The 27,744-nt window shown below is 49.3% G+C and overlaps 1 protein-coding gene across 2 annotated transcripts in view; it reads left to right on the top strand.

The window, feature by feature from the left end:
* The first annotated feature begins 185 nt into the window (after window positions 1-185).
* Window positions 186-27,744, top strand: part of Inpp5d (inositol polyphosphate-5-phosphatase D) — a 113,062-nt gene continuing 85,503 nt past the window's right edge. The window contains exons 1-2 of one of the 2 annotated variants that reach the window (XM_070014580.1): window positions 186-429; window positions 19,177-19,240. In XM_070014580.1, coding sequence (XP_069870681.1) covers window positions 296-429; window positions 19,177-19,240 — 198 coding nt within the window. In that variant the 5' untranslated portion in view covers window positions 186-295. The remainder of the gene's footprint in view (window positions 430-19,176; window positions 19,241-27,744) is intronic. The other variant, XM_070014634.1, reaches the window with a different exon arrangement.

Raw genomic sequence — 27,744 nt, 5'->3', positions numbered from 1 at the left:
GACAAGGGCTAGGAGTGAGCAGGAGGGCCCGGCCAACAGTGGCTGGGCCGGGTGGGAAGGTGGGGACACCGCCCCCCTCCCCGGTTTCTGTAATCAGGAAGTTCTGTGCAGCTCAGCTTCCTTTCCCTCCCTGAGCGTCTGAAACAGGAAGTCAGTCAGTTAAGCTGGTGGCAGCAGCTGAGAAGCAGCTGAGAGGGGTCAGGCAGCGGGCCTGGCGTGGGGCACATCGCTGCCCTCGGTGGTGTGAGGGGCTTACGGGTGGTGGTCCATCTGGCCCAAGAGGCCCACGCCCATCATGGTCCTTGGCTGGAACCATGGCAACATCACCCGCTCCAAGGCAGAGGAACTGCTCTCCAGGGCAGGCAAGGATGGCAGCTTCCTCGTGCGGGCCAGCGAGTCCATCCCCCGGGCCTATGCTCTCTGCGTGCTGTAAGTACACGACTCTCCTCCCAGCCATTGCCCTGGGCACTGCCACCATGGAGGGGTGATCCTGAGGGAGAGTAGCTGGCGATTGGCAAGGGGCCTACCATTGGGCTGGATTGTTCTTGATCATGGGTGCGTGGCCTGACCTGTTCTCTACACACACACACACACACACACACACACACACACACACACACACACACACACACACACACACACACACACACACACACACACACACACACACACACACACACACACACACACACACACACCACCCTGTTTAGCCTAGAGCCCCACCAAGGCCAATCTTGCCCAACTGAGAACCTTGATGCTCATCTGTAGCAAGTGCTGGAGTTCTCAGAACCCCTCCAGGCCTGGCCCACACCCAGATCTCTGTAAGCTGCGGTGCCAGGGCTTCCTGGGGCTCCAGAAGGAGGAAAAGGGAGGATTGGGGCTCTTTGAGCTGGGTAGACGCCCAGAGCTCACAAGTGGATCGGGAGAAGGGGGAATTAGAAGCAGCTCAGTCAGTGTAAGGGTCGCTCAAAGGTGCCCAGCTCACTGATGACAGTGCCTAGAGACGTACAACAATGGCAAGAGGACATTCTTCTGGTGTCCAGGCTTTGGGGTCTGGCGTAAGTCTCCATTTGGGGACCCAAGAGTCTTGCTGGAGTTTAATCAAGAAAGGACTTTCCGTTCACCTCAACTTTGCATACCAGTTGAGGACAGAGGAAGGCACTGTCACCTCCTGTATGGGTCCTTTCTCGCTCGGTCTGTCTCCACCCACTGGCTGTCTCCCTCCCAGCGGCTCCCCACCCTGGCAGCCCCGCCTGCGGCTGTGTGTTTGAATGAGCCAGTTGTCTAAACAGAGGAACCAGACCTGGCTGAAGGCTCTTTTCCAACACCCCGTGGTGGTGATATAGGAGGGAGACCCTCATTCCTGCAGTCCTGTGGTCTATAACCACTTCCCACTTGGGCCTCGGGCCCAGTCAGAAAGCGTGTGAGCCTTCCCACGTCTCAGGTGGCATCTCTCCGAAGAGCCAGGCCTGCTCTCTCAGGCAGGAGGGAAGTGGGCTGCTGACCACAGCCCCGCTCTGAGCCCTGACTCATGCCCGGACATGCTGAGCATCGGTTGGTCTGTTTTCACCCTCAAAACCACCCCGAGCACGCACACATCCGTCTGCAGGGGAGGCCACTGAGTCTCAGACAGGTGAAGTGAGTGGTGACAGTCAAAGCCAAGGTCATCGGCTCCCACCAGCTCTGCTGTCCACCCTCTCTTGACCCTAGGCAAACTGGCCCTTAAGTAGGCTAGGAGCCAGGGAAGGAAGGGTGTTTAGCCTGGTACTAGAGACCCCTCCCCGGCTCTCAGCTGGCTGACCACTCTGGAGATCCGAGTTGTAGGTGGCCCCACAAGAGGGGCCCTGAAAGAGGGCCGGAGGCATCTTCAGCATCTCCAGGTAGCCCTAGATTTTCTCTTCTGGCCCAGTGGGATTCTGGCCAAGGGTGACTGTTGAGCTGGCCCAGTGCCAAGAGCCGGCCGGGCTCCGTGCCCGCCTGCTTCAGCAGCAGCCCTCTGGCTCGGCGTTGATATGTCCTGGCATGCAGATGCCGATGGGGACGGGGTCTCTCTGACTCCCAGCTGTGAGCCAACTGACGTCTAAGCGGGCAGAGCCCTGTTGGGGACCCTGAGAAAGGAGCCACCATGGCTCACCCATCTGCTCTGGAAATAGCCTTGTGGAGAAGGATCCCAGCACCGCCCGCCCAGGCCTCAGGGGGCCTCACGGGGCTGGAGTTTCTGAACTTCCTCTCCTGTCTCCTCTGGGGAGTGAGGGGGGCGCGGGCAGGGCCACCCATGGCTGGTTTAAACATGTCTGGAGGCCTGGGAAGTGTGCAGCCTTGTCAGGTGAGGCCTGGATGTTATGAGATTTCTTTGGGGAGGAGGCAGGGAGCCAAGGCTGCCCTCCCCACTACCCACGTGACCGAGAAGCCCCACACCCTGCCCTTCATTTCCTCTGGAGAGGTCAGCCCCATCACCTGCCACCAACCAGGGACGCTTTGCTCTCTCCTCCAACTGCGCAGAAAGCCCTGCTTTATGGGGCAGGGTATCTGCACACAGCTGCTGTGGGGAGACCCCAGTGCAGGACCCCCTGGTCACACTCCAGTTCTGCCCTCTCACAGCAGGGGCTGGAGAGCATGAGGTTTTTGTTTTTGTTGTTGTTTTCGGTTATAGGGATTGAACTCTGGGCCTGGGCACTGTCCCTCAGCTCTTCAGCTCAAGATGAGCGCTCTACCACTTGAGCCACAGCGCCACTTCTGGTTTTCTGGTGGCTCATTGAAGATCAGAATCTCACAGACTTTCCTGCCTGGGGCTGGCTTTGAACCACGATCTTCGGGTCTCAGCTTCCCGAGTAGCTAGCATGACAGCCGTGAGCCACTGGCACCCGGCTGAGCATGAGGTCTCCTGTCCTCCTCACTCGGCCTCCCCCAGGCCTCCCCAGGGTCAGCCCAGCTCCAGGTCCCAGCATGGACCTGTCTGTGCAGTGTGGTGTGGGGGAGATGGTGGCGCTGGGGGTGGATCAGCACAGTGGTCTCCCCTCACTCAGGCTGCGCAGGTCATCCTGGAAGCCTGGCCCAGCATTGTCAGCACTGTACCAGCCCACATGCAAGTGGGTCAGCTGGCCACCACCCAGGATGGGCGGCTCTCCCACCCAGCCACTCCCTAGAGAGCTGGACTCCGCTAGGGGACAGGGAGACGTGTGTCTGCCTTGGCTTGGAAAAGAGGGTCTGCCAGCTGGGCAGGGAAGCCGGCTGGGTCTCGGTCCACACATGGCCTCCGCAGCTGTCCAGGCACTCAATGTCAGACAGCCCTGGACTTGGTGGCACAGCGGGAAAAACAAAAAAAGGCACAGAAGGACATTTCTTGCCAGCATTACCTCCAGAGGAGTCTTTCTGCCTGCTAGGAAGCAATCTCACGACAAGCGTTTGGAAGGAGAGCAGGCCCTAAGGCTGCTCTTCTAACCAGGTGGCCGTGGCTGGCTTTGGGTAACAATGAAGGCATGAGTGCTCACCCTGGACCAGATCCATAATCCTCACACATATGAACAACTCTGTTAGGCCCGTGCCAGTGGCCCACGCCTATAATCCTAGTCGCTCAGAAGGCTGAGATCTGAGGATTGCTGTTTGAAGCCAGCCAGGACAGGAAAGTCCATGAGACTCTTATCTCCAGTTAGCCAGCAAAAAAAGCCAGCAGTGGAGATGTGGCTCAAGTGGTAGAGTGCCAGCTTTGAGGATTAAAAGCTAAGGGTTGTCATTAGCCTTGAGTCCAAGTCCCAGCACACTGGCACATATACATGCGCATGTGTGCACGTGCGCACACACACACACACACACACACACACACACACACACACACACACACACACACACACACACACACACACCTCAATTTATGTCCACGATGACCTTCAGAGGATATACCACCATCGGCACCTTCCAGCTGAGGAAACTGAGACACAGAGCAGTTATGGAACATACCAGATTTGTAGGATGAACAAGTGGTGGAGCCGATACTTGCATTCTGGAAGGAAAGACAGCAAAGTCAGCAAGATGGCGGTGGCACAGAACACTACAGAGAAGGCACTTGGTTTTGGTTTTGGTTTTGCCAGTTCTGGGGCTTGGTTCCTGAGCTTTGTTGCTCAAAGCTAGTGCTCTACCACTTGAACCATGGCTCCACTTCTAGATTTTTTTGGTGCTTAATTGGAGATCAGAGTCTCACAGACTTTCCTGCCCCGGCTGGCTTTGAACCATGATCCGCAGATCCCAGCTTCCAAAGTAGCAAGGATTACAGGTGTGAGCCACCAGAGTTCTGCCAGAGGAGACACTAGCAGGACAAAAATGGCCAGCAAAGATGTCAGCCAAGACCTGTAGCATGAGTGGTGGGCTACCTTCTCTCTTGTTCCAACATCCTTCCAAAGCTTCTGGAAAATTCACATGGCTCTCAATAGCTTTGTTTTGCAAATGAAAAGAGGCGGTGTTTTCCACACTCGGTGTGGGCAGTAACCAGGGAGAATGCTGGCACAGGCAGGAGCCAGAGCCAGAGGCCCACGAGCTCCTGAAATTTGCCGCACGTGGCTTTGGTGCCTTTCCAAATGTGTGCCTATCTGATACTTAGCAAAAGACAGCCGCCATCTTTATTATTAGCATATATTAGTGTGTGTGTGGGGGGGGGGGGGGAGTTCATTGACAGTTCCACGCATGCATACAACACAGCCCAATCAACTTTACCCCATCATTCTCCCCCACCCCACTCCCCCTTCTGAAGACGATTTCAATAGATTTAATTGCTCTGTTTTCCCACATGTAAATATACTATATTGATGGAGCACATTTTTTTCTTTTGGTAGTACTGGGGGATTGGACTTAGGGCCTTGTGTTGCTAAGCTGGCGTGATACGCTGCACCTCCCGCCTTGTTTTTCACTGATTATTTTTAAGATAGGGTCTCACTTCCGGCCAGGCCTGCGCCTGAGCTGCAGTCCGCCTACTTGCACGTTTCTTGTCCTCATCGAGATCACAGCTTGAGAGCCAATGTGTCCAGCTTCTCTCCACGGAGATGGAGTCTGTCGCATGTTTCTGCCTAAGCCGGCCTGGAACCACGATCCTTCCAATCTCAGCCTCCCTAGTAACTAAGATTAGAGGTGTGAGCCAGCAGTGTCTTTTTTTATATGTTTTTTTATTGTAAAAACTAGTGTACAGAGAGATGACAGTTACACGAGTAAGGTAATGAGTACATTTCCTATCAAGCATTGTTATTTCCTCCTTTGTTTCTCCCCTCCATCCCTTCCCTCCCCACCTCCCCAACTACATTTATCTACCCCCCACCCCTGCTTCCCTCTCCCCCCACCCCTGCCTAAATTGTAAAGTTCATTTTTCAACATAGCGTCTTGTACCTCTCATTGTTACAATGGGTCAACCAGTATCCCTATTTAAGCATTTTGTTTTTTCCCTTCCCCTCCCCAAATGAGAAAAGTGTATATACAAGATGCAGGGCACTGACATTAAATACAGTGAAAACAGGGGTTATACCATGGGGGAGGAACATACAAAGCAACAAAAAAATTACATGGCACATTATAAATACATTCGAAACAATAGCAAGAAAGAAAAAACCACTTGTGTCCCTATCTTGGGGTTCATTTCGCTTAACATCCTCTTATCTGGTCATATGTACATAGCTTTTGACCTTTTCTGCTTGTCTAAGACATATACTAGTTGTTGCAAATAAGGGAAACCATGGGACCTATGTTTCTTTGAGCCTGGCTTACTTCACTTAATATAATTTTTTCCAAGTCTTTGAATTTCCTAAGAAATGGGGAGATGTCATTCTTTCTGATGGAGGCATAGAATTCCATTGTGTGTGTGTGTGTGTGTGTGTGTGTGTGTGTGTGTGTGTGTGTGTGTGTGTGTGTGTGTGTGTGTGTGTGTATCAGATTTTCTTGATCCATTCATCTACCGAGGGGCATCTGAGTTGGTTCCATATCTTAACTATGGTAAATAATGCTGCAGTAAACATAGTTGTGCTGGTAGCTTTAGTATAGTCTTGTTTGTGATCATTTCGGTAAATGCCCAAAAGTGGGATTGCTGGGTCATAGGGGAGCTCTATGTGGCGCTGTAGCTCCAGTGGTAGACACTCACCTTGAGCTGAAGAGCTGAGGGACAGTACCCAGGCCCTGAGTTCAAGCCCCACAACCAACCAAAAAAAAAAAAAATGCCAGCAGTGTCTTGACTGAATGATCCCCATCTCCCTGGGATATGAGGCCCTGCATCATTACAAGGTGAGATCCTTCCAACAGAGCTGCTATTACCTACCCCGGTTCATGCCATGCTGTGAAATCCTGAGGGTCAAGGCTCTGAGGCTGGCTAGATCTGACCCATGAGACTTATGGGGGGGGGGGGAGATGCAAGCTTTCCTGACCACCCTGCATCTTGCCTGTTGAAAAGAGCATTGTGACGCCTTTTCACTGGGTTAATGTTTTGTTTTGTTTTGTGCTGGTTTTGAGGTTGAACTCAGGGTCAGGGTACTCTCCTTTAGCTTTTTTTTTTTTCTCAAGGCTGGCACTCTAACACCTGAGCCACAGCTCTACTTCCGGCTCCTTGGTCGTTAGTTGGAGATAAGAGTCTCACACAGACTTTCCTGCTCAGACTGTCTTTACGCAGTAAACAAGGATTACAGGCGTGAGCCACCAGTGCTCCGTTTTGGGTGACTGTTTTTTAAATTGAGGTATAACTCACATGCCATAAAAATCACCCTTCATGTACTAGTCTACCATTCAGTGGCCTTAAGTACAATCACAATGGCATACAGCAAACACCCCTAGAACTTGAGAGTGCTGACAATTTCTCACAACGCTCCCCTGTATACCCTTTGGCAGTCACCCCCTTTCCCCTCTGCCAGGCCTAGAAACAGCTGCAGTTCTTTCTCTAAGGATTTGCCTCTTCTGGGCATTATGTCTATGTAGAATTCTTTATTTAGCACATGGTCTTTGGACTGGTTCACGGAGCGTCATGTGTTCAAGGTCAATTTGTGGGGTCACCTGGATCATCCTTTGGGGCCTCGTATGTCTCCCACGTGTGCAGCCCTTCAGCAGCCGAGGGACAAGGATCGGGTCACTTCCACTCTCTGGGTGTTCTAATTAAAGCTGCCATGGGATCCGTGGCAAGTCTTTATGAGGACGTGTGCTTGCACCTGCCTAGGGGGTATAGTAGGAGTAGATTTGCTGGGTCATAGGTCATTTTGTGTCTAAACGTTTGGAGGAACTGCTAAACTTTTGTCCCTGAGGGCAGCATCGCTGACACAGCTCCATGAGAGGGCTCTGCTCCCCCACCCCACCCCAGCCGACACTTGTCATTGTCCGTCTTTTGATTAGAGCCACAAGAGACATCTGGTTGTTTCTGGTGTCAGTCCTGGGGCTTGTCCTTAGGGCCTGGGCACATCCCTGAGCTTTTGTGCTCAAGGTAGCACTTGATCACTTGAGCTGCACCTCCACTTCTGCTGGGGTTTGGTGATTAATTGGAGATGAGTTTCACGGTCTTTCCTGCACAGGCTGACTTTGAACTGCAATCCTCAGATCTCAGCCTCCTGAGTAGCAGAGATTACAGGCATGAGCCACCCACACAGCCCGTTGCTTATTGTGGTTTTATTAGCATTCTTCTAGCGCTTAACCAGGCTGAATTTTATCTTTTTACATGCTTCATGGCCATTTTGTATCATATTTGGAGAACTGTCTATCCCGAGACTCTGCACAGGTGGAACACTGGATTACCGAGTGAATAGATGGGGTGGGGGTGGGGGTAACATATAAACTAAGGCTGAGCATCTGCCAGGAGCCCACGGGATGCTTTGCATAGATAAAAATACTGCTGGCCATGACTTTTCATGAACTAAAAAAGCAAGTAGCAACTTTTGAGAAGCAGAGGAGCGTAAGACTCATCTGGTTAGAAAATTCCAAGACAGGAGGGAGGCCAGCCCAACCAGTGTGACTTCAGAGACTTCCTGCAGGCCTCCGGGAGACACTGAGCTGTCATGTGGGGCCTCCTCAGAGGAAGTGTTCAAAGAGATCGAGGCAGGAAGAGGACGTGAGTGAGTGACGCACAAGCGGTGGGTAGCTGCTAGACCAGGGCCGAGCGCCCGAAGCCTGGGGCAAGGAGGGGTCCGGACGCACTGAAGACAGAACAGCCAATCAGACTAAAGACAGTGAAGTTGAAGCCAAGAAGAAACGATTGTAAAACTCATGATTCTTGTTCCAATTTAAGAGAAAGATGCTGAGGAGGTTCAAGTGGTACAACTATGAAAAAGCTAACCAGGGCACAGAGTGTTCCAGAAAGGGCTAGGAGCACTTGTATTCACAGCTGTAGCACGCCCTGCCTTGTGGGAGAAGGTGGGAAGGTGGAGAAGAGGTGTGAAACACAAGGGGAAAGATTTTCCGGGAACCCAGTCTGGTTTATCATCTTGAAGTCAATCATGCTGCAGGGACACACCAGTTGTCCCTACTAACTAGAAAACTATGATGGTCCCAAGTGCTGGTGGCTCACACCTGTAATCCTAGCTATTCAGGAGGCTGAGATCTGAGGATCATGTTTGAAGCCAGCCTGGGCAGGAAAGTCCATGAGACTCTTATCTAAAAGTCAACCAAAAACAAAACAAAAACAACCCAAAAACAAAAACCAACAACCAAAAAACAAAACAGTGAAGGGTTGAGTCCCTAAAAATCAGCTGAGCCAATCAGAGAAGAGATGATTATGGGAAGGGCAGGAACGGCAGCAAGTAGTGACAATGTAGCTTCACCTGATGATAAACAGTCTTTCGGGTAGCATTTAAGAAATGGCTTTAAGCTTAAAGTACAAAGTGCAAAGCAGAAAACTCACCGTGCAATCCCTGAGAGCTGAGCAGAAGCCTTGGTAACTTGTTGGCTCAGCCTCTCTTTCTCTCCATGTCTGCATTTATCTATGCATGGAGCCTCCATTTTATGTGTCCATATATGTACATGCAATAGTAAATCATATTTTAATCCAGGGTTTCTGGGAGTCTAAGCATTTTTCTGTTGCATTAGAATTCCTTCTTAAACATCACATTTGATTGATATTACATGACATGCTGTGCTTTGCAAAATGATTCTGATCTGGTCAGATATGTAAGTTATCCACAATGGCTCAGTGCTGTAAATAGGACAGTGATGAAGGGCATTGGGCAGAATTACTCTCACACACACACACACACACACACACACACACACACACACACACACACACACACACACACACACTGGTTATTGATTCCAGGAATAAATTTACTGGCTCAGCCAGTACCTGGAGACACACACCTGTAATCCAAGCTATTCAGGAGGCTAAGATCTGAAGATTGCTATTCAAAGCCAGCCTGGGCAGGAAAGTTGGTGAGACTTATCTCCAATAAACTACCCAGAAAAAGTCAGAAGTGGTGAGTGGTAGAGCACTAGCCTTGAGCACAAAGAGGCTCAGGGACAGTGCCCAGGCCCTGATTTCAAGCCCCAGACCCAGGAAAACAAACAAACACGAGCTCAAAGGACAGGAACATTTTTCAGCCACCTGACACAAAATGGAAAATTGCTTGCCAGAAATCTGTGCTCCAGCAAGCAGTACAAAAAAGTTCTTATCACATTTCAGTACCCCCATTCTACACTCTGTGTGTGTGTGTGTGTGTGTGTGTGTGTGTGTGTGTGTGTGTGTGTGTGTGTATGTGTTTAGGGCTTGAACTCAAGGCCTACATACTATCTCTGAGCTTTTTTGCTTAAGGCTAGTGCTCTACCACTTGAACCATAACTCCACTTCTGGCTTTCAGATGGTTAACTGGAAATAGGAGTCTCAGGGACTTTCTTTCCCGGGCCAACATTAAACTGTGATCCTCAGATCTCAGCCTCCTGAGTAGCTAGGATTACAGGCGTGAGCCACCGGTACCTGGGCAGTTTGTTTTGTTTGCCTTTTTTTAAAAAAAATTCAAGCTGTAGACTTTCTGTTATCTTCTTGAATGAATTGTTTATATTTGTTGCAAATATTTCCACTATGGTTTGCCTTTGAACCTCATTTATTTAGTTCATTTTGGCAGTATTAGGGTTTGATTGCAAGGCCTTGTGCTTGCTAAGCAGATAGTCTACCACTTGAGTCACACCTCCAGCCATTTTGCTTTAGTTATTTTTTCAGATAAGGTCTCTTGCGGATATGTCCAGCCTTTCTAGACTTTAATCTTCCTATTTATGATTTCCACATAGTTGGGATAACAGGTATACCCCTGCATCCCGCATTTTTATTGGTTGAGGGGAGTCTCCTAAACTTCTATGATTTTTTTTAAAACTTAAAAGAGAAAAGGTTTATTTTGGCTCACAGGGTTTCTCCTGAATATTTTTTCCCAAGCTCATCTTGATCCTACTGATCTATGCTTCCCAAGCAATTAGGCTTAAACTTTATTTCTTGACATGCAAAGTCTAAAGTTTCATAAAGTCTATCTTTTTCTCTTGTGAGTTCTCTCTGTGCTTTTCAAAGCGAAGATACTCACTTGTTTCCTCTGGTGGAAGGCAAGAGGAGTAGGACAGGGCCTTGGTACCTAATAAACCTGGATGAAGAGACAAGAATTGAGAGTAGCTCATTTAATTCCACCAGACCCCGGCCTCCTCTCCTCATCTGAAAACCACGCTAAGAATACCTGTGTGTAGAATTGTTGGATGGACTGAGAGAAAAATGTATATCTGGGGCTTAGCATGGCACTGTGCAAAAACAATGGAGGGGTTATGGTCTGTTGTTTTTGTTTCTGTCCTTGTGTTTTACATTAAACCCTTTAATCTCACTGGAACTGAGTGAATGGCAATGATTAAGATTTGTACACCTGGGACTGGGAAGGTGGCTCAGTGGTAGAGCGCTTGCCTTGCATGCATGAGGCCCTGGGTTCGATTCCTCAGCACCACATAAGCAAAAAGAAAAAAGCCAGAAGTGGCACTGTGGCTCAAGTGGTAGAGCGCTAGCCTTGAGCTGAAGAGTTGAGGGACAGCGCCCAGGCCAAGAGTTCAGGCCCCACGACTGGACCCCCCCCCCAAAAAAAAAAGATTTGTACGCCTGTTTATTGGGTAACTGTCTCTCTTAAAACCACTTACTCAATAACTTATTCTGTTTTCCTTTGCGGTTCTTCCTTTTAATTAAACATTAAGTCTTTTTTGTGCATATGTGCTGAAATTGGGACTTGAACCCAGGGTTTTACACGCTCACCTGGCTTTTTCACTCAGGGCTGGCACTCTACCACTTGAGTAACTTCTGGTTCTGTCATTGGTGGTGGTTGGCTTTGTTTTCATTGGCTTATTAGAGATAAAACCCTTAACTGACTTTTCTGTTGTCGGGCTTTGAACTGTGATCCTCAGTTCTCAGCCTCCTGAATAGTTAGGATTACAGGCGTGAATCACCAGTGCCTGCCACATATTAAGTCTTACGATCCAAAGCCTTTCTTACCTATATACCATGAATACTTTCATCAACATCATTACAAATATATCATCACAGCCTTACAAGATGTTATTTTCGGATTCTCCTATTATTTTTTAATGCTTTTTTGAGCAAACCAGATAATATATTTGAGTAACTAGCTGCTTCTTAGCAGTATGGTAAATGGTCTCTGATATCAATTTTGTAACTTTTTTTCATATAGATTTGGCATGTCTTGTTATGATCATTTCTGACCTTCGTTGCCATTGTGAATGATACATTTTCCTTGGTAGTTACTAGTTCTTCCTAACCAGTAACCTCCAGGGAATTTTATAAATTCCTTTTTCATTATGGCCCTTCACCCTGACTCCTTATTTCCAATTATTTCCTAGTTGCTTCTTACTGAATAATCTTAGTCATGTCATTTGCAGAATATAATCATGTGTGGTCTTCCAAATACTTACAAATTATTCCGGCTTCATAACTTATTATATTGCCAGTAGTTCTGAATAATACAACAGGGACCACTGGGAAAAGCAAATGTTACCTTAAGAAGTCTCACAAGAATCCCATAGACTTGATCGGCGTGTTGGGCACATAGTAAGAGCTACATGAAACTTAATTATTGCTTTTTGTAGGTCAAAGAATGGACCAATGATCTTTTTTTTTTTTTTTTTTTTTGCCCATCATGGAGCCTGAACTACACACACCATGGCTCAGCTTCCTGAGAAAATTAACTATCCTTGATTGCAATGAATTTTTTGGGGGGAGGGGGTGGTCCGGTCATGGGGCCTGAACTCTGGCCCTGGGCGCTGTCCCTCAGCTCTTCAGCTCAAGGCTAGCACTCTACCACTTGAGCCACAGTGCCACTTCCAGCTCTTTTCTGCTTATGTGGTGCTGAGGAATTGAGCCCAGGGCCTCATGCATGCGAGGCAAGCAGTCTGCCACTGAGCCATCTTCCCAGCCCTGTGCATCATGATCTATTATGATGAAAAGGAGATTTTATCACTGCTGCTGTATTTCTTCATTTCCATTTTTGTGTGTAGTAGCCAGGATCCCAACAGGAAGTAGGTAGCATATGTAAAAGCAGTGGAGTCAGGCGCTGGTAGATCATGTCTGTAATCCTAGCTACTCAGGAGGCTGAGATCTGAGGATGGCAGTTCAAAGCCATCTTGGGCAGGAAAGTCCACGAGACTCTTATTTCCAATGAACCACCAGAAAACCAGAAGTGGTGTTGTGGCTCCAGTGGTAGAGTGCTAGCCTTGAGCACAGAGAGGCGCAGGGAAGAGTGCCCAGGCCCAGCGTTCAAGCCCCAGGACCATCAAAAAAAAAGCAGTGGAAAGAGGAAGATGGTGAAGCAGTGTGGGACTCGCAGGCTGAGAGGCCAGGCCCATCCCGGCGAGGAGGCCAGCCCCCACAGCCAGCCCCACAGCCAGGCCATCTGGCTCAGCTGTGGCCTCCTGAGGAGGAACTCAGCCTCTGCCCATCCACAGCGGCAGGGTGGAGTCAAGGAGACATAGGCCCATCTCTTCCTCCTCTCCCGCTGTGGGGGCCTCCCATTGGCCGACACAGGGTGAAGTGACCTCTGGAGCTCAGCTTCCCAGGCACAGGGTAGGCTGAAAAGGGCAGAGAGTGATCGAGGAGGGGGAAGGGGGGGCAGAGAGGACAAAACAGAGACTTCCAGCTAACTAGGTGCTTCTTTCCTTCCTACTTATCAGAGGTTTATCTATTTTTGCATATATAAATATACTTTATTTTATTTTTGCAATACTGAAGATCAAGCCCAAGGCGAGTGACACTACCACTAAGCCACATGCCTGGGCTGGTATTTATTTTATATATTCTTTAAAATTATCTCTACCTTTTCAAGAACCCTGGTTGCATGTTAGAAGGCAGAGATCTGTTTTTTCCCTCTCATGTGAAAAACCTCTTCATCTTTTCTTCTTGTTCATTTTTCTCAGATTGGTCTTCCTCCTCCTTAACTTTCTCCAGGATCTGAGTTGTCTTCTGCCTCCACCTTGGATTCTGCTCTACGCCTGGCAGTGTCAGACTCTGACTGATTGGTTCCCTTTGTCTCACAACTGCCTTTTGCACTTTCAGACACACAGTGGTCTCTTACATCTTACAGAGTTCTCAAGTCACACTTCTCCATATTGCCTTTTTGAACAACGATGCTCTTTAAGACGGAGATTGTTCTTTGAATTCGTAGAAAAAATGGTGCTTTGAGCCAGGCATGGCGGTGTACACCTGTGATCTGAGCACCTGAGAGAACTGAGGCAGGAAGATTGCCAGTGTGAGGCCAGCCTGAGCTACACAGTGAGACACTATCTCAAGAGAGAGAAAGAACAAATGTATGAAGGAAGGAAGGAAGGAAGGAAGGAAGGAAGGAAGGAAGGAAGGAAGGAAGGAAGGTGGTGTCGCTCTTTTTAGATGTATCTGGTGATTTTTTTTCTTTGACAAAGATCTGTCGAAGGAAACCTCATCTCTTTTAGAGATGGGAGTGGGTTTCTCCCAAATTCTCTTACCATATAAGATGGCCATCGGGGATGGGGATGTGAGAACCCACATCCAAGATCCAGCTGGCAGTTGGGCAAGTAATGAGGCGGTGGTGCAACAGTTGTGAGATCATTCTTGGGTCTTTGCTTCCTGTGGCTACAGGAAGAGGTGACGGCTGGGTCTCTGCGCTGTTCTGGTAGGATGCCCTGCCCGCCTCACCTCTACCTCCCACCTGCTGACCTCCTGCTGTGTCTGTCCTGTGGGGAGGGGCAAGTTAGCAACTTATGACTTGTGTTCATTCATGGATGGTAGCCCTCTCTCACTGAGATTCTGTAGCTTGGGGTCATTGGTGGTGGAAAGTCTTTATTTTCTCTTATTTCCCTGTTGGCCCTAATGGCTTTTTGAAGGCAGACTTTCCAGCCCACCTCATCCGGACTACCTCACACCCCATCTGGTCCAGAAGTATGCCACATTTAGCCACCGCAAAGAGAAAACACATGCCAAGTGCACATGAGAAATCAGAAACCACAGAGAGCAAGGTTCACGAAGGGTTTAAGAGCAGTAAACAGATAAGCAGAGTGAGACCGAAGCGCTAAGGAGGTGGTGGGACTATCATGTGAGATTTCCAATCTGTCTGTGGGGCGCTGGGTGGGGGGGAGAGGAGGACACTTCCAAACATGGTGGGGAGTGTTTGGTCTGGCTAGGAATAGTGGTACAGAAATGGTGCTATTTATCTAAGAGAATAAATCCAACACCGCACAGCCTGCTTCCTCCTCCTCCTCCTCATTGCCCTCTTCTCTTCTTAGAATAAAATGTCTAGCGCTACATCAGGCTTGACCGGCAATGTCTACCCCCCACAAAGGCAGCTTTTCTGCCTCCTCTCCTTCACCCCACACCCACAGAAGGAGTCAGGTGGGCTCTCTGCCCTAAGCCCCTTGTGTGAGGATGGACAATGCCATCTGGTAGCAAAACCAGGTTCTGTCATTCTGACCTAGAGACCCCATGGGAATATCCCTGGCACAATTACCCCGAAATGTGGCCCAGTCTCAGAGTGGAGGCCAGGCACTGAGAGTCTAGCACTGCAAATTAGGACCCAGTCACCCCCAGAGAGCTGGTGTGGCTCCCTTTGCCCCCCTGAAGAGCCAGGAGCATGTGGTCTCAATTCTGATGCAGAGAGAGTCTTTGCTTAAACATCTTCAGTGCTATTTATTTGTAGTTCTAGGGTAGTAGAACCCAGGGCCTCCGGCAGGCTAGGAAATACACAACTACTGAGCTACTCCAGCTCCTGTTAAGCATGTTGCCTGTGAAATTTTGTGTTTGTGATGCATCTGTGGCGTACAAATGCATGTATGTGTGTGCATGCTGTGTGAAAATGCACGTGGATGTAGGCATGCATGTTTATCTGTATGTATGTGACTCCTGCTATCCACAAGCATGTTATGCGTGTGAGCCGTGTTCTTGTACATGCCTGTGCATACCTGTATGCTATGTGTGTGCACACGTGGGTGCGTGGTAGGCCAGGATGAGGTCAGCTGATGGTGGGGAAGGGGCAGGTTCCCTGCAAAGCGGCCAGCAACCCTTGGAATACAGTTTCGGACCTCTGCTGTCCCAGGGGTGGTGGTGGTCCTGTGCTGCAAGGGTCTAAACTGATTCCCCAGTGTTCAGCACTCTGTCTCTTCCCCACCTCACGCCCAGCAGCTGAGATCTTCCTTCCTACGGGGAGTCTTCTATTGTACTAGCTTTTATCTTTCTTTCTTTTTTGGGGGGTGAGGGCAGCCATGGGGCTTGAACTCAGAGCCTGGGCACTGTCCCTGAACTCTTTTGCTCAAGCCTAGTGCTCTAACCACTTTGAACCACAGCTCCACTTACGGTTTGCTGATGGTTAATTGGAGATAAGCTGTCTCACAGACTGTCCTGCCTGGGCTGGCTTTGAACTACGATCCTCAGATCTCAGCCTCCTGAGTAGCTAGGATTCCAGGCTTGAGCCACCAGCGCTCAGCTTGTCCTAGTTTTTGATTCTGGGCTCTCTCAGCAGTATGAGACTATTGGTTTCAATGCGTCTGGTCACCATCTGGAAGCCAGGCAGGCTGCACTTGCTCTAACTAGAGAGGCTCTTCTGTGTGCGCGCTATGACTCCTTGCTCGTTCTTCCTGTCTGCAAGCCTGGAGTAGATTCCCTTCCCCTCCTCCCTCCCTGGTGTGTGGAAGGAAGTGCAGGAGTTCAGAGAGAGAGACAGAGACAGAGAGAGACAGACAGAGAGAGACAGAGAGACAGAGAGAGACAGAGAGAGACAGAGAGAAACCCACAGCAGGGCGGCGCTTGTCTCTGACATTCATCTCCAGGTATCCCCAAAAGAGGGTTGAGGTTGTGAGCCACGAAGTGGAGTAAAGGGGTTTGGGGGGGTTCTCAGTCTCCCAGAGGCCTCTCTGGAAGGAGAGAGGTCTGGACCAGAGATTCCTCCTTGCTGTATCTAGTGTTAGACAATTGTTGTATTGTTCCAACTCTGGAGATCCAACAGGGGATAGAAGGGTAGATCGTGGGAGCAGCGTGTAGAGGGATAAATGGAGGTGAATTTCCCCCAGCCTTCCTTTCAGCCCTCATTGATTCAAAGCCATGAAATAAAAGATTGTAAAACCAGCGACATCAAAGTGTAAAACTTCTACACTGCTGCTAAAAAAAAAAAAAAGACAAGAAACCTTAATAAATCCTATTCAATAACTCCACAATGTTGCAGAGGTCCCAATCTTATAAGTAAGCAAAAGATGACACACAGAGAGAGAAAGACATGAGCAGGAATTTACAAGAAAAAAAAAAGCAACAGCAACTAAGCAGGAGCTCATGATGAGCCTTTCTCATTGGGAAAAGCAAATGAAAGCAAGGGATTCTTTTTCTTCCATTTCTTAGATGGGCAAAGATGAAAAGGCCGATACTAACCAGTTGGCAGGCGAAGTAGGCACTTTCATATCCGGTTAGAGGCGACACATGACAAATGTCCCCAAATGGCAACTGCAATATCAAATGCCGGCATCTTTCGGCCTCTCTGAGTCTTGGTGATCTGGTGACGCTCCTGGTGTCAGCCCACATGGTATCCAGCAAGCCCAGTTTCTGTTCTGAAGATTCTCCCTGCATACCCGTACTTAGTCTGCACAAAGGGCTTTACTGCCATCTCCATTCTACTGATAAGAAAGCTAAAGCTATAAATTCACCCAGGACACAAGGATGAAGCAACAGAGGTGTTCAATGCACCATTATTTCTAACAACAAAAAGCTAAAAGTAACTACCTTTCATCAGCTCGGTCTGGTCAGATATATGATCATGTTATCCTCACGATGAGGATGGTAATAAACCATCTCGCTCAGTGGACATGAAATAACCTCTAAGATTGTTTTCTTTTTAGTGGGAAAAAATAAAGCTCAAAAGACTGAGTTCAAATCTCAGTATTACAAAAAAAAATCTCAGTATTACAAAAAAAAAAGAAAATTTCAGAGCAGCATATTTAATATGACTTTAAATGTACTTTAAAATATGCATGCCAGGCACTGGTGACTCACACCTGTAATCCTAGCTACTTAGGAGGCTGAGATCTGAGGATCACAGTTCAGAGCCAGCCCAGGCAGGAAAATCCATGAGACTCTTATCTCCAACTAATCACCAGAAAACTGGAAGTAGAGCTGTGGCTCAGCATGGTTGAGTACTAGCCTTCAACAAAGAGGTCAGGGACAGCACCCAGGCCCTGAGTTCAAGCCCCCTGACCCATATACATATATGATCTGCACAGCTGGGTGCCAGTGGCTCATGCCTCTAAGCCTAGCTACTCAGAAGGCAGAGAGCTGATCATCCTGATTCAAAGCCAGCCTGGACAGAAAAGTCTGTGATACACCTATGTCTAATTAACCACCAAAAAGAGTGAAGGTGTGGCTCAAGTAGTAGAGCACCAGCCTTGAATGAGAAAGTCATATGAGAGCACATAGTCTGGATTTCAAACCGTAGTACCAGCACATACACACCCACAAAGAGATGTGTATGTGTGTGTGTGTGTGTGTGTGTGTGTGTTTAAAGATTGAATAAATGGGAGTATTTTAAAAACATGAGTTTAGGACTTACACAACTAGAAAGGAAACAGTTATTTTCCATTTTATATCTTTCTGGGTGATTCTAATCTTTTCTCAACTGAAGTACAATCTGTCAACTTTAGTTCATGTAAACACTTGGTGAAGTATCTGGCACACAAGAAGGGCTAAACGAAACTTCTAGAAGGAAGCGTTACTGCAAGCCTGGTCCCTGCACTGAGGGCCAGGAGGGTTTTCAAGGTTCATGGGAACCCCAAGTAGAGGAAGTAGGAGAGATTTTCACTGTGGGCAGGAGGACAGGCCAGTGGCCTTTCAAGAAGAGAATAAGGTCCAAACTGTTCCCAGACTGCTGGGCTCAGCCGAGGCTGTGATGGGGTGAAAGGGGGTGGGGGGGCTTCTTGGGCCATTGTGGCTGCCAGGCTCTGGGTGGGATGGGGGGCCTCCCACCAGTGTGTCCCTCTCACGAGGTCCTCAGACTTAGAAACACTTCATCTCACCGGTTCTAGGAAAGTAGAATGAACCTCATCCTCCCCCTCTCACTGTGGACACACTGAACTTCTAGAAAGAGAAGGAAATCTGGGTGCCTTGCTGAAAACATCCTCATGGATCACCCACCAGCTAGTGGGCCAATCTGAGTCTCCCAAGGGATAGCGGCCAGCCTCGGGGAGAAGGGGCTGTGAGGCAAGGTGGCCAAGAGGGGAGGGCACGTGTGGGGTGGGGAGGAGGAGGAAGGGGGGCACTCAGTGGAGGGAGGCCCTGAGGTACCTGTCGGTGGCCGGTGTAGTCCCTCGGGGCTGGCCTGAGACCCTTTCTCCATGCCTGGGAGTCATCTCTCTTCTCCTGACACCCCCTCTGGCTCCATTCTGTGGGCCAATATGGCAACTAACAGTTGAGGAAGTGAGTCCAGATGGCAGACATGTTTAGATCAGAAGCCATGGCTGTGAGGCTCTGAAGTGAATCTTGGCTCCATCCAGACGGCCCCGCTGGGCTTTCCTGATGCTCTCAGTGAGCTCTAGCCAAGACTGTTGGATGTCAGGGCTCAGCTCTGATTCTACACTGTCGACTCTGACATTTACAGACTTTGTGCACAGACTTCTCAAGCTGGGTCAGAGGGGGTTTGTCCTCTCGATCACAAGGAAACTGGATTGTCCCAAGTGGGGTCTAATGAAGTCGTTGCTCTATTTCAGATACCGGAACTGCGTTTACACTTACAGAATTCTGCCCAATGAAGATGACAAATTCACTGTTCAGGTGAGTCCTTTATCAGCCTGCATGTCGGAACTTGGCTTGAGCTTCTGCTGGCAGAGAAAGAATGAAAAGGAGGAGGAAGAAAGGAAAGCATATGCCCTGAGTCGCCGGCATCTGGGCCACCAGCACCTGACTTGCACCCTTGGATCTCAGGGCATAATGGCAAAAAAAGCCTGTCCAGAGATGTAAGAAAAATGCGTGGGTAGGGTTGGCTGAACTCCTTTCTTCCTAAGTGACTCAGATAAGCACGAAGGAAGTCCAGGGGTGAGCACAAGATGGTGCCTTTCAACTTAAAGAGCTTTCTTTTGCCCAGCTCTGGTGCTCAGGGCATCTGATTTTTACAAGGTCAAAATGGACAAAAGTAAATGTGCAATCAAATTCAGAAAAGAAAAGCCAGCTGCACCCATGTAAGACCACCCTAAGCATGGGACTTTGTGTGATCTTATTGAATGATGTGGAAGCCAGGAGCGCTATTTGGAGGTCAGAAGAAAGGAGGTGCTCATCTCGATTTGGGGAGGGTGAAGGAACTAAGGTCTCAAGGTCAGCAAAAGGCACAGCGACAACCATTTTATACCCCCATCTGAGCAGAGCAGCAGGACAGACAGGTCCTTAGGGACAGGGTGTCATGGAAGGACAATGACAAAGTTCACAGGGTTTAGTGGAAAAGCAAGTTGGAAGTGGGTGGAGAGAGGCAGGGCATAGCTGCCCCTTCTAAAGCTTGAAGGGAATTATTTCTTTTTTAAGAAGAAGTGGTAAATACAGGCACTGGAGGGCCTGAGCACACACAGGTCGCTGGAGAAAAGATCCCCAGATATGTGTTCAGAGAGAGCAGGTAGGCCAGGCACTGTTGGCTCATACCTGTAATCCTAAGCACTAGGAGGCCGAGATGTGAGGATCACAGTTTGAAGCCAGCAGAGGTGGAAAAGTCTGTGAAACTCCACTCCACTACCAAAAAGCTAGAAGTGGGCCTGTGGCGCGCGCGCGCACACACACACACACACACACACACACACACACACACACATGAAGGAGAAGGTAGGTTCAGTGTGTTGAGTGGAATGTCTTTTCAGATGACTTATTTATGAGGGTGAGAAGAAATGGCCTCTTCGTCCAAAGGGTGAACCCTAAAAAGCTTAACCCAGACTCATTGTCATGGGGTTGCCTTCTGGGGGGGGGGGCGTGGGGAAGTATTCATTCTGCTGCTCAGATCAGCCAAAGGAGAGGCAAGGTTGGCTGTAGGCTGAACATCACCCTGGCATCTCCATCCTTCTCCCCTGCACACCCACAGTGCATCTAAGAGGATCCACTAGGAGGCTGAGGCTAGCCACCCTGGTCTTGGCCTGGACAGGAATGAGCACGCCCGAGTAGGACAGTTGTTTGTTATCAGAATGTTTTCTCTGATGGGAGCTCCTGGCTTGCTAAGGATGTCGCTGGTTGGTCTAGGGTGGGCCTGCTCGGGGCAGGCAGCAGGCCTCGCTGGCTTGTATCACGGAGTCCCGTTCTAGGCCTGTGTGGACGTTCCTGGCTGGGTTGGTGTCATCTGCAGGTGGTTTTCTCAGGAGAGTCGCTACTCTCTTAAGTTAAAAGTTGGTCAGCGTCTTTGATCATTTTCCCCCTTGTGGTTTCTTTTATTCCTTCAAAGTGAAGAAAAACTATAAGCGTGACTGGAAACAGCATGACTCTGTGGCTTCTGCGTAGGGTTTGTACCCCCAGGCTTTCTGTCTGGAGTCTGTGCCCTTCAAGACTTCACACCCTTTCTGCGGTGGCTTCCTGTGACCCCAAAAAGTGTCACCGGCTTTAGGGACTGCAAGGAGCAGAAACTCCCTCTGACTAACTCACAGAACAGGCAGGGCCCTCGGTGGAGATCTGCGGAGTAGAGATGCAAAGGCCACTCCGGAGCCCGGCTGGGGGCCTGCGTGCCACCTCTGTGACTCAGCTCTTTGGGCTTCCTCTCCTGGCAGGCCCCCTTCCCAGGCCACAGTCCCCAGAGGAAGTCTGATTGGCTCAGCCTCTAAGGGCTGTCTCTGCCTGGGCCACTCAGAGGCCTCTGGTCTGTGTGAGATGTGGCCATTGGAAGAGTGCTTGCCCACCCAACACTGGGGTCATTACCCCCTGGGCTATGGGTGGGTAATCTCATGAAAACGATGTGGCCATTCTGGACATATTTGTTCCTGACCTTATACTACCCTAGGTCCTCCTTGGTGTCAAATACCAAGTAGCTGAAGACCAGGGAGCCACGAACCTAGGTGTGTCTGAGGAAGTTTCCCCCTGTATGTACCCACCTTCCTATATAAATATACCTTCTAAAATAAATGATAGCAGACATTCACTGGAGAGCACATGTAAGGCCCAACCTTATTCAGGCAAGCCAGAGTCTTCTGAGGAAGTCTGGCAGTTATTGATTGATGCTTATTTTAACTCAAGTTCCGCTTTTCACGTTAAGAGAAAACCTCACACTTCCCTGAACTTAGCCATGGTTTCTGAATAACTCATTCCTTACACCTGAGCCTCTTCATGATGACAGAATATGAGACTCCCTCAAAGAAGCAGCTGGCCTGAAACATTGCCAAACGAAGCACCGAGAGCTTCGGTTAGCCCACCTCCTCAAGGAGCGCAGGGCATCTTGTTCAAACCAAAGAGCCACCTCATCGTTGCTCTTTCCACGGCAGCCTCATAAACCAGCCGATAGATACCCCACTGTCCGCGATGGCTCCCCTGGCCAAGGGGATATCACCCCAACACCCAGAGTCGCGTCTCTCTCTATTTTATAGACTTTGTGGTCAGAGACGGGAGAAAAGGACGCAGACTAGAACTTTATCCAATTCTTCTGTCTTGTACGTGAATGTGGCTGGGACCTGCAGGTGTTGGGCTCACAGCCAGGACTCCAGCCCCTGCCCACGCCTGGTTGAGCACTCAAGACTCTGCCCAGGGATGAGGAGCCAGGGCATTGATGTTAGCCAGCTTCCCCCTTCTTCTTTATGCCACTGGAGATGATATTTGGACACAAATGGCGCCTGGCTGTTCACTGCGGTCAGGATTCTGTAAGACAGCAGAGGCAGAATCTGCACCCCGGCAGGGGGTTCTGCCTGCCCACCGGTGTGGCCTTATATCCTCATTCCTTGTAAGACGAGAAGAAACAGCTGGCGTGTCCACGATGAGCATAAACCAATTCCACGCAATGTGGAGTGAGGGAGAAAAGGGAAAATGGAAGAAAATGAAAGAAAAAGAGGAGGAGAAAGGCAGTAGTGAAAGAGGAAAGAAGGCAAGAGACCTGGCAGGGGGGAAAGGGAAAGATAAAGGAGGAAGAAAAGTCAAAGAAAGAGGAAGGCTGTGGGTTGGGTGGGGGCAGTTTTAACAGAAGGAAAGAGATACTGTAGAGTAAGGAGACAGCAGAGAAAAGAGGCAGTGGAAGAGGAAGAAGACAAGATGTTCTAGAAGATCTAGGCAGTGCCCAGGAGTGCTGGGGTAGGGGTGAATTCTGCAGAGATCAACCTCCCTTAGCTTTGTTCTCTGGGCTGTGGATTCCATGCCGGCAGCGACCCTAAGACCAGATAACATGGGAGAGAAGTTATAAAGGACCTGGAGAACCTTCTAGACTGGAGCCTGCCTCACCATCCTCCATATTCTGAGTGCTGTGAGGCCACAGTAAATCAGGACACTCAGCCCCTGAGGCCCCAGGTTCCCACACCTGGACTGGAGTTTCTTGTAAAGCCCGGGCTCCTTTCCTGGCTGGAAAGGGAAGTGACTCTCCCCGCAAGGAAGTGGCACCCATCTTGGGCTGCTGACTGCACTGTGAGCTCTTGGGCGGCTGCCTGTGAAGTGACTCTGCTCCCTGAGAACCCAAGAATTGTCGGCGGCGGGACAAGTCTTCCTGATGGACAGCTGCAGCCCGACCAAGGGAGGAATGAACCTCCGGATGCGTCCCCGAGGGCTGCCCCAAGCTGGCGTCACAACTGAAGCGAACAGGGCCCATGGCTCCATCCTGCACCTCTCTAGCCCTGTTCCTGATAGCTTTCCTACCAAAACGAGAGAAAGCAGAGGATGGACCCTCATCCTAGCCTAGCGATGGACAATCTCTGTGACTTCCTGTCTTGAGGCTGACATGGTAGCTGGGATGACAACAGCAGCACCTACAGGTTCGAGTCGATGCTTTTATGATACTCCTTCCTAATGAGGAGGAAAAACCAAGTAGCTAGAGCGATCTATGAGCTCCACAGATGAGACCCATGACTGTCTGTGGCCTTCAAGAGAAATAAAAGAAACTTCTAGAAGGCATTCCATCACACAAGCCTCTGGGCGGGTGAGCCGTTGAGCCATTGTTATTAAGCCCAGGAAGTGAGTGGTAGCTGTCATTGTTCAGCGTGGTCACCAATGAAATAGAGATTCTGTCTGAGCCACTGGGCAAAGGATGTGGCTTGGACACTCACTTCCTGAAGTTGCACAAGGAGGCACAGTGAATGGGCTCAGACCACCAAAGCCAGCTCAGCCAGCACCCCAAGCCATCTAAGGAGTCCACAGGCCTGACGGGGTCACTTGAGGATATGACTGCCACTTTCTAGGAGCCTTCATTTTTATTCTTTTATTTATACTTTGTCTACTGCAGCTTGCAGACAGATCTGTTCTCTAAGCCTCGGAATATCTCAAAATATCTTGCAGTTGTTTGAAACAGAATCTGAGAGCCGGCACCAGTGCCTCATGCCTGTAACCCCAGCTACTCGGGACATTGAAATTTGAAATCTCATTTCAAAGCCAGACCAAGCAGGAAAGTCCAAGAGACTTTTAACTCCAATGAATCAGCGAAAAACTAGAAGTGGAGTTGTTGTTCAAGTGGGAGAGCACCAACCTTGGGCAAAAAAAAAAAAAACCTAAGGGACAGTGCCCAGGCCCCCAAGTTCAAGCTCTTAATACCAGCACAAAGAAAGAGAGACAGAGACAGACAGATAGACAGACAGAGACAAAGAAAGAGAGAGAGGGGGGCATGAAGGAAGGAAGGAAGGAATCGAGAGAGGGAGGAAATTTGAGGACTCTAAAATACTTGGTTTTTTTCCCTCAATATACTACAGAGGTATTGTTCCACCACCTTTGGGAATTCAGAGTTACAAAGTCCCAACCACAAATCCAGGGCCTGCCCTGTATGCCCTCTCCCCTCCCCTCCTCCTGCCCCCCCCCTCGAGGAAACAGATTTTGACTTTTTCTGCCTTGAAACTGGTGGGATTCCTTTTCATTTTCATCATGTCGTTCTTCCTCCATTGATAATGTCTTGACTGTGTTCCGCTGGTTTGCTTTGCAAACTGCTGATCTTTTGTTGACTCAAAATGCATTTTGTTCCAGCTCATCTGATTTCTAACCTGGCACCCCAAGAAGGCCAAGTCTCCCCGCATTTTCTAGCCATCTGGGGCACCCTCCATGTTCCTGGGACCACGCACACATCCCCCATTCCATCCCTTTTCTTTTGTGCAGCTAAAGGAGAATTCTTCCCTGGGATTTCTGGAGAAATCTGGAGAGAGTATTCATGCTAGTTGTTATCTCTATCTCCATCTTCTCTGCCTCCCCCACAGCCATCTTGTGCCTGCTTCCCCACGTTCCAGAATCTTCTGGCCCATCTTGCCCTAGATAGCAGGCCCGTTTCCTTCCTTTGTTGCACCAAGTAACACAAGGCTGCTGTAAACTTGCATTGTGTGGTGGGGAATGGGATGCAACTGTAACTGAGGGGTGACATGGGCTTCTAGTCACGTCTTTGTCGTAGAAATTAATGCACAGAGGAAACAGCTCCTTTTCAACCTTTGGAAGTTGTCATAGGCTGTGATAGCAATAGCTACTGCCGACATCTTGTAATCATGAGTATCTGCAGAGTGATGCCAAGGTACAGACATGACAGAACAAATAGAAAAGGTGAGCGTGGGTCCTAGAAGACCCCACTGAATTCACCCACTGAATTAGCCTGGGCACCTCATCCCTTCCTGTTCTGAGACAGTCCATTCCTTTTTATTCATGTAGTTGAGTTAGGGTTTTCTATTCAGTGCAGCTGAAAAGCACCCTTATACACCAATGTCTGGGCCCTCCTCAGGGAATTTCAAAGCAGAAGTTGTACGTTTTAAATTGAACATCAAAGTTTTACTGCACCAAAAGTCAACAAACCAAGGTCGAGCACGAACAGCCCCCAGCTGTCCCCTTCCCTTCGCTGTCCGGATCTGCCTCGTCTCCTCTCCTGCCTACTGATGTGTCTCATTCCCTGTGACAAGCACCCTTGGGCTCAATATTCTTCTGACTCTAACCAGAAAAGCACGGAAACCAATCAATACAGCAGCAATCTCCGTGACCAGGGATGGCCTCCTGAGTCCTGGCTTTTTGCAGAATGATTTCCTTTCTCATCTCAGCTACATCCTTAGAGATCAGGAGCCCCTTAAAGTTGTTCTAGATAGAACAAGCTTTTCCCTGGAAGAAAACATCTTCTCCTGAGGAATCTGGCCGGATCGCTGCATACAAACACCTCGGCCTGTCACTCTGGGAGCCCTTACTGACCCTCCTTTATTTTCTTTGGTACACTTGCGGCTGCTCAACTTTGTATGCTTTATCACTGACTTCTTTATTATCTACTCTTGGGCTTCCTTTTACTTGGGAATGAGGAGACAGTAAATATTGAAAGAGGGGGTTCAAGCTGCTGGCCCCTAAAGCATACAGAAACATTGGGTGCTGGTGGCTCACGTCTGTCTTCCTACCTACACAGGAGGCTGAGATCTGAGGATCGTGATTCAAAGTCAGCTTAGCCAGGAAACTCCGTGAGACACTTATCTCCAATTATAACCACCAAAAACAAAAAACAAAAAACAGAATGAGGTATGACTGAGTGGTAAAGCGCCAGCCCTGAGAAGAAAAACAAAGGGATAGTTCCCAGGCCTTGAGTTCAAACCTACCAGCGCATACACAGACACACACACAGACACAGACAGACAGACTGACAGACCGACAGACCGACAGACAGACAGACAGACAGACAGACAGACAGACACACACACACACACACACACACACACACACACACACACACGAGTTTTTATTCTTTCAGACAGATCTTTGCTTCGCTGCCCAGGCTGAACCCATGCTAGCAGCTCCACATGTGTTGAAGTAGAGGTATTCCAGGAGACTCCCACAGCCAAGCAGTTGCCTTCAAGTAGAAGAAGATGTGGGGCCCTGTGGCCCCTGTAGAGGGCGGGCAGGAACGCGCTGGCCTGTGCCTGTCCTCTCATGGATCGATCGGCGGCCGTCGCCAGAACTCCCAGGAGAGCCCAGGCCTTGCCTGTCTCATACCCCGTTATGTCTGCAGCTCTAGCAGAAGCAGCTGCCACCTAGAAGCTCCTGGGAGACATTTGCTAATGATCAGGCGACTGGGGGGAGTTTGTGACATGAACCAACCCTTTGCCTCCAGCTCTAAATGAGGGAATGGGCTGGAGTCCATCACTGTGCTAACATTCTGTGGCTCTTCCCTAAGGGCACTGACCAAGCTTGCTGATGTGGGGCCTTGGGGATCCCCTCCCTCCCCAACTGCAGCCCCCTCCCCAACTGCAGAGCCATCATGCTGCCCGGTGCTGGGACCTGGGCTGAGATGTTGGGGGAGGGTGTGGGGGGGAGACATTGCAGAGCTAATCAGAGAACCACCCCAGGCTGCAGTTCCCTTTGCCACCACGCCCCCAGATCCCCCCACCACGCCCCCCCAGAGGTCCACGAAAGGAAAAGCAGCAAGCCATGCCATAGGCTCCCAGCGATGGGCAAATAGAGGAATTCTCAGACCACTGCAACGCTGAAAACTTTTGAAACAGAACCATTAGAGCAGGCCTTTAGTATTGGGCAGCCTGTAGAATTATAAACCTCATCTACCCAAGCAGAGACAAAAGAAGGGTGGGTAAATTCTTCATGGGTTGTAGTTTAAAACAAGCTGTATTTTTTTTGTCCAGTGGTGCCAGGAATGAAATCCAGAGCCTTGTACACTTGTGCTAAGCAAGTGCTCTACCACTGAGTTAATCCCCGCCCCCCACCCCCTTTCCAGGTTCATCTTAAAGAGAAGAGTTTCTCTTGGGTAAAGGGAAAGGAGAAATGGAGACAGTAAAAGAGATGAGCTTCCCTAATTGCATGTAGCAGAAGGAAAGGGCCATTTTAGCCAGGCACCAATGACTCATGCCTATAATCCTATCTACACAGGAGGCTAAGATCTGGAGGATTATGGTTTGAGGTCAGCCTGGGCAGAAAAGTTTCCCAGACTCCGGTAAAATACTGGATTGGAGGTGTGGCTCAAGTGGAAGAGTACCCATCTAGCAAGTTCAAGGCCCTGAGTTCCAACCCCAGTCCTTCCAAAATAAAAAAAATAAGGACCACTTTGTGTGTGTGTGTGTGTGTGTGTGTGTGTGTGTGTGTGTGTGTGTGTGTGTGTGTGTGTGTGTGTGTGTGTGTGCCAGTTTGGGGACTTGAACTCCAGCCCTGAGCACTGTCCTTTAGCTTTTTCATTTAAGGCT

This window comes from Dipodomys merriami, unplaced genomic scaffold (genome assembly GCF_024711535.1).
Source record: "Dipodomys merriami isolate MVZ:Mamm:240054 unplaced genomic scaffold, mDipMer1.0.p SCAF_1, whole genome shotgun sequence".
Lineage (NCBI taxonomy): Eukaryota > Metazoa > Chordata > Mammalia > Rodentia > Heteromyidae > Dipodomys > Dipodomys merriami.
Note: the sequence above shows the minus strand (reverse complement) of the source record. Positions and strands in the feature narration are given on the sequence as shown.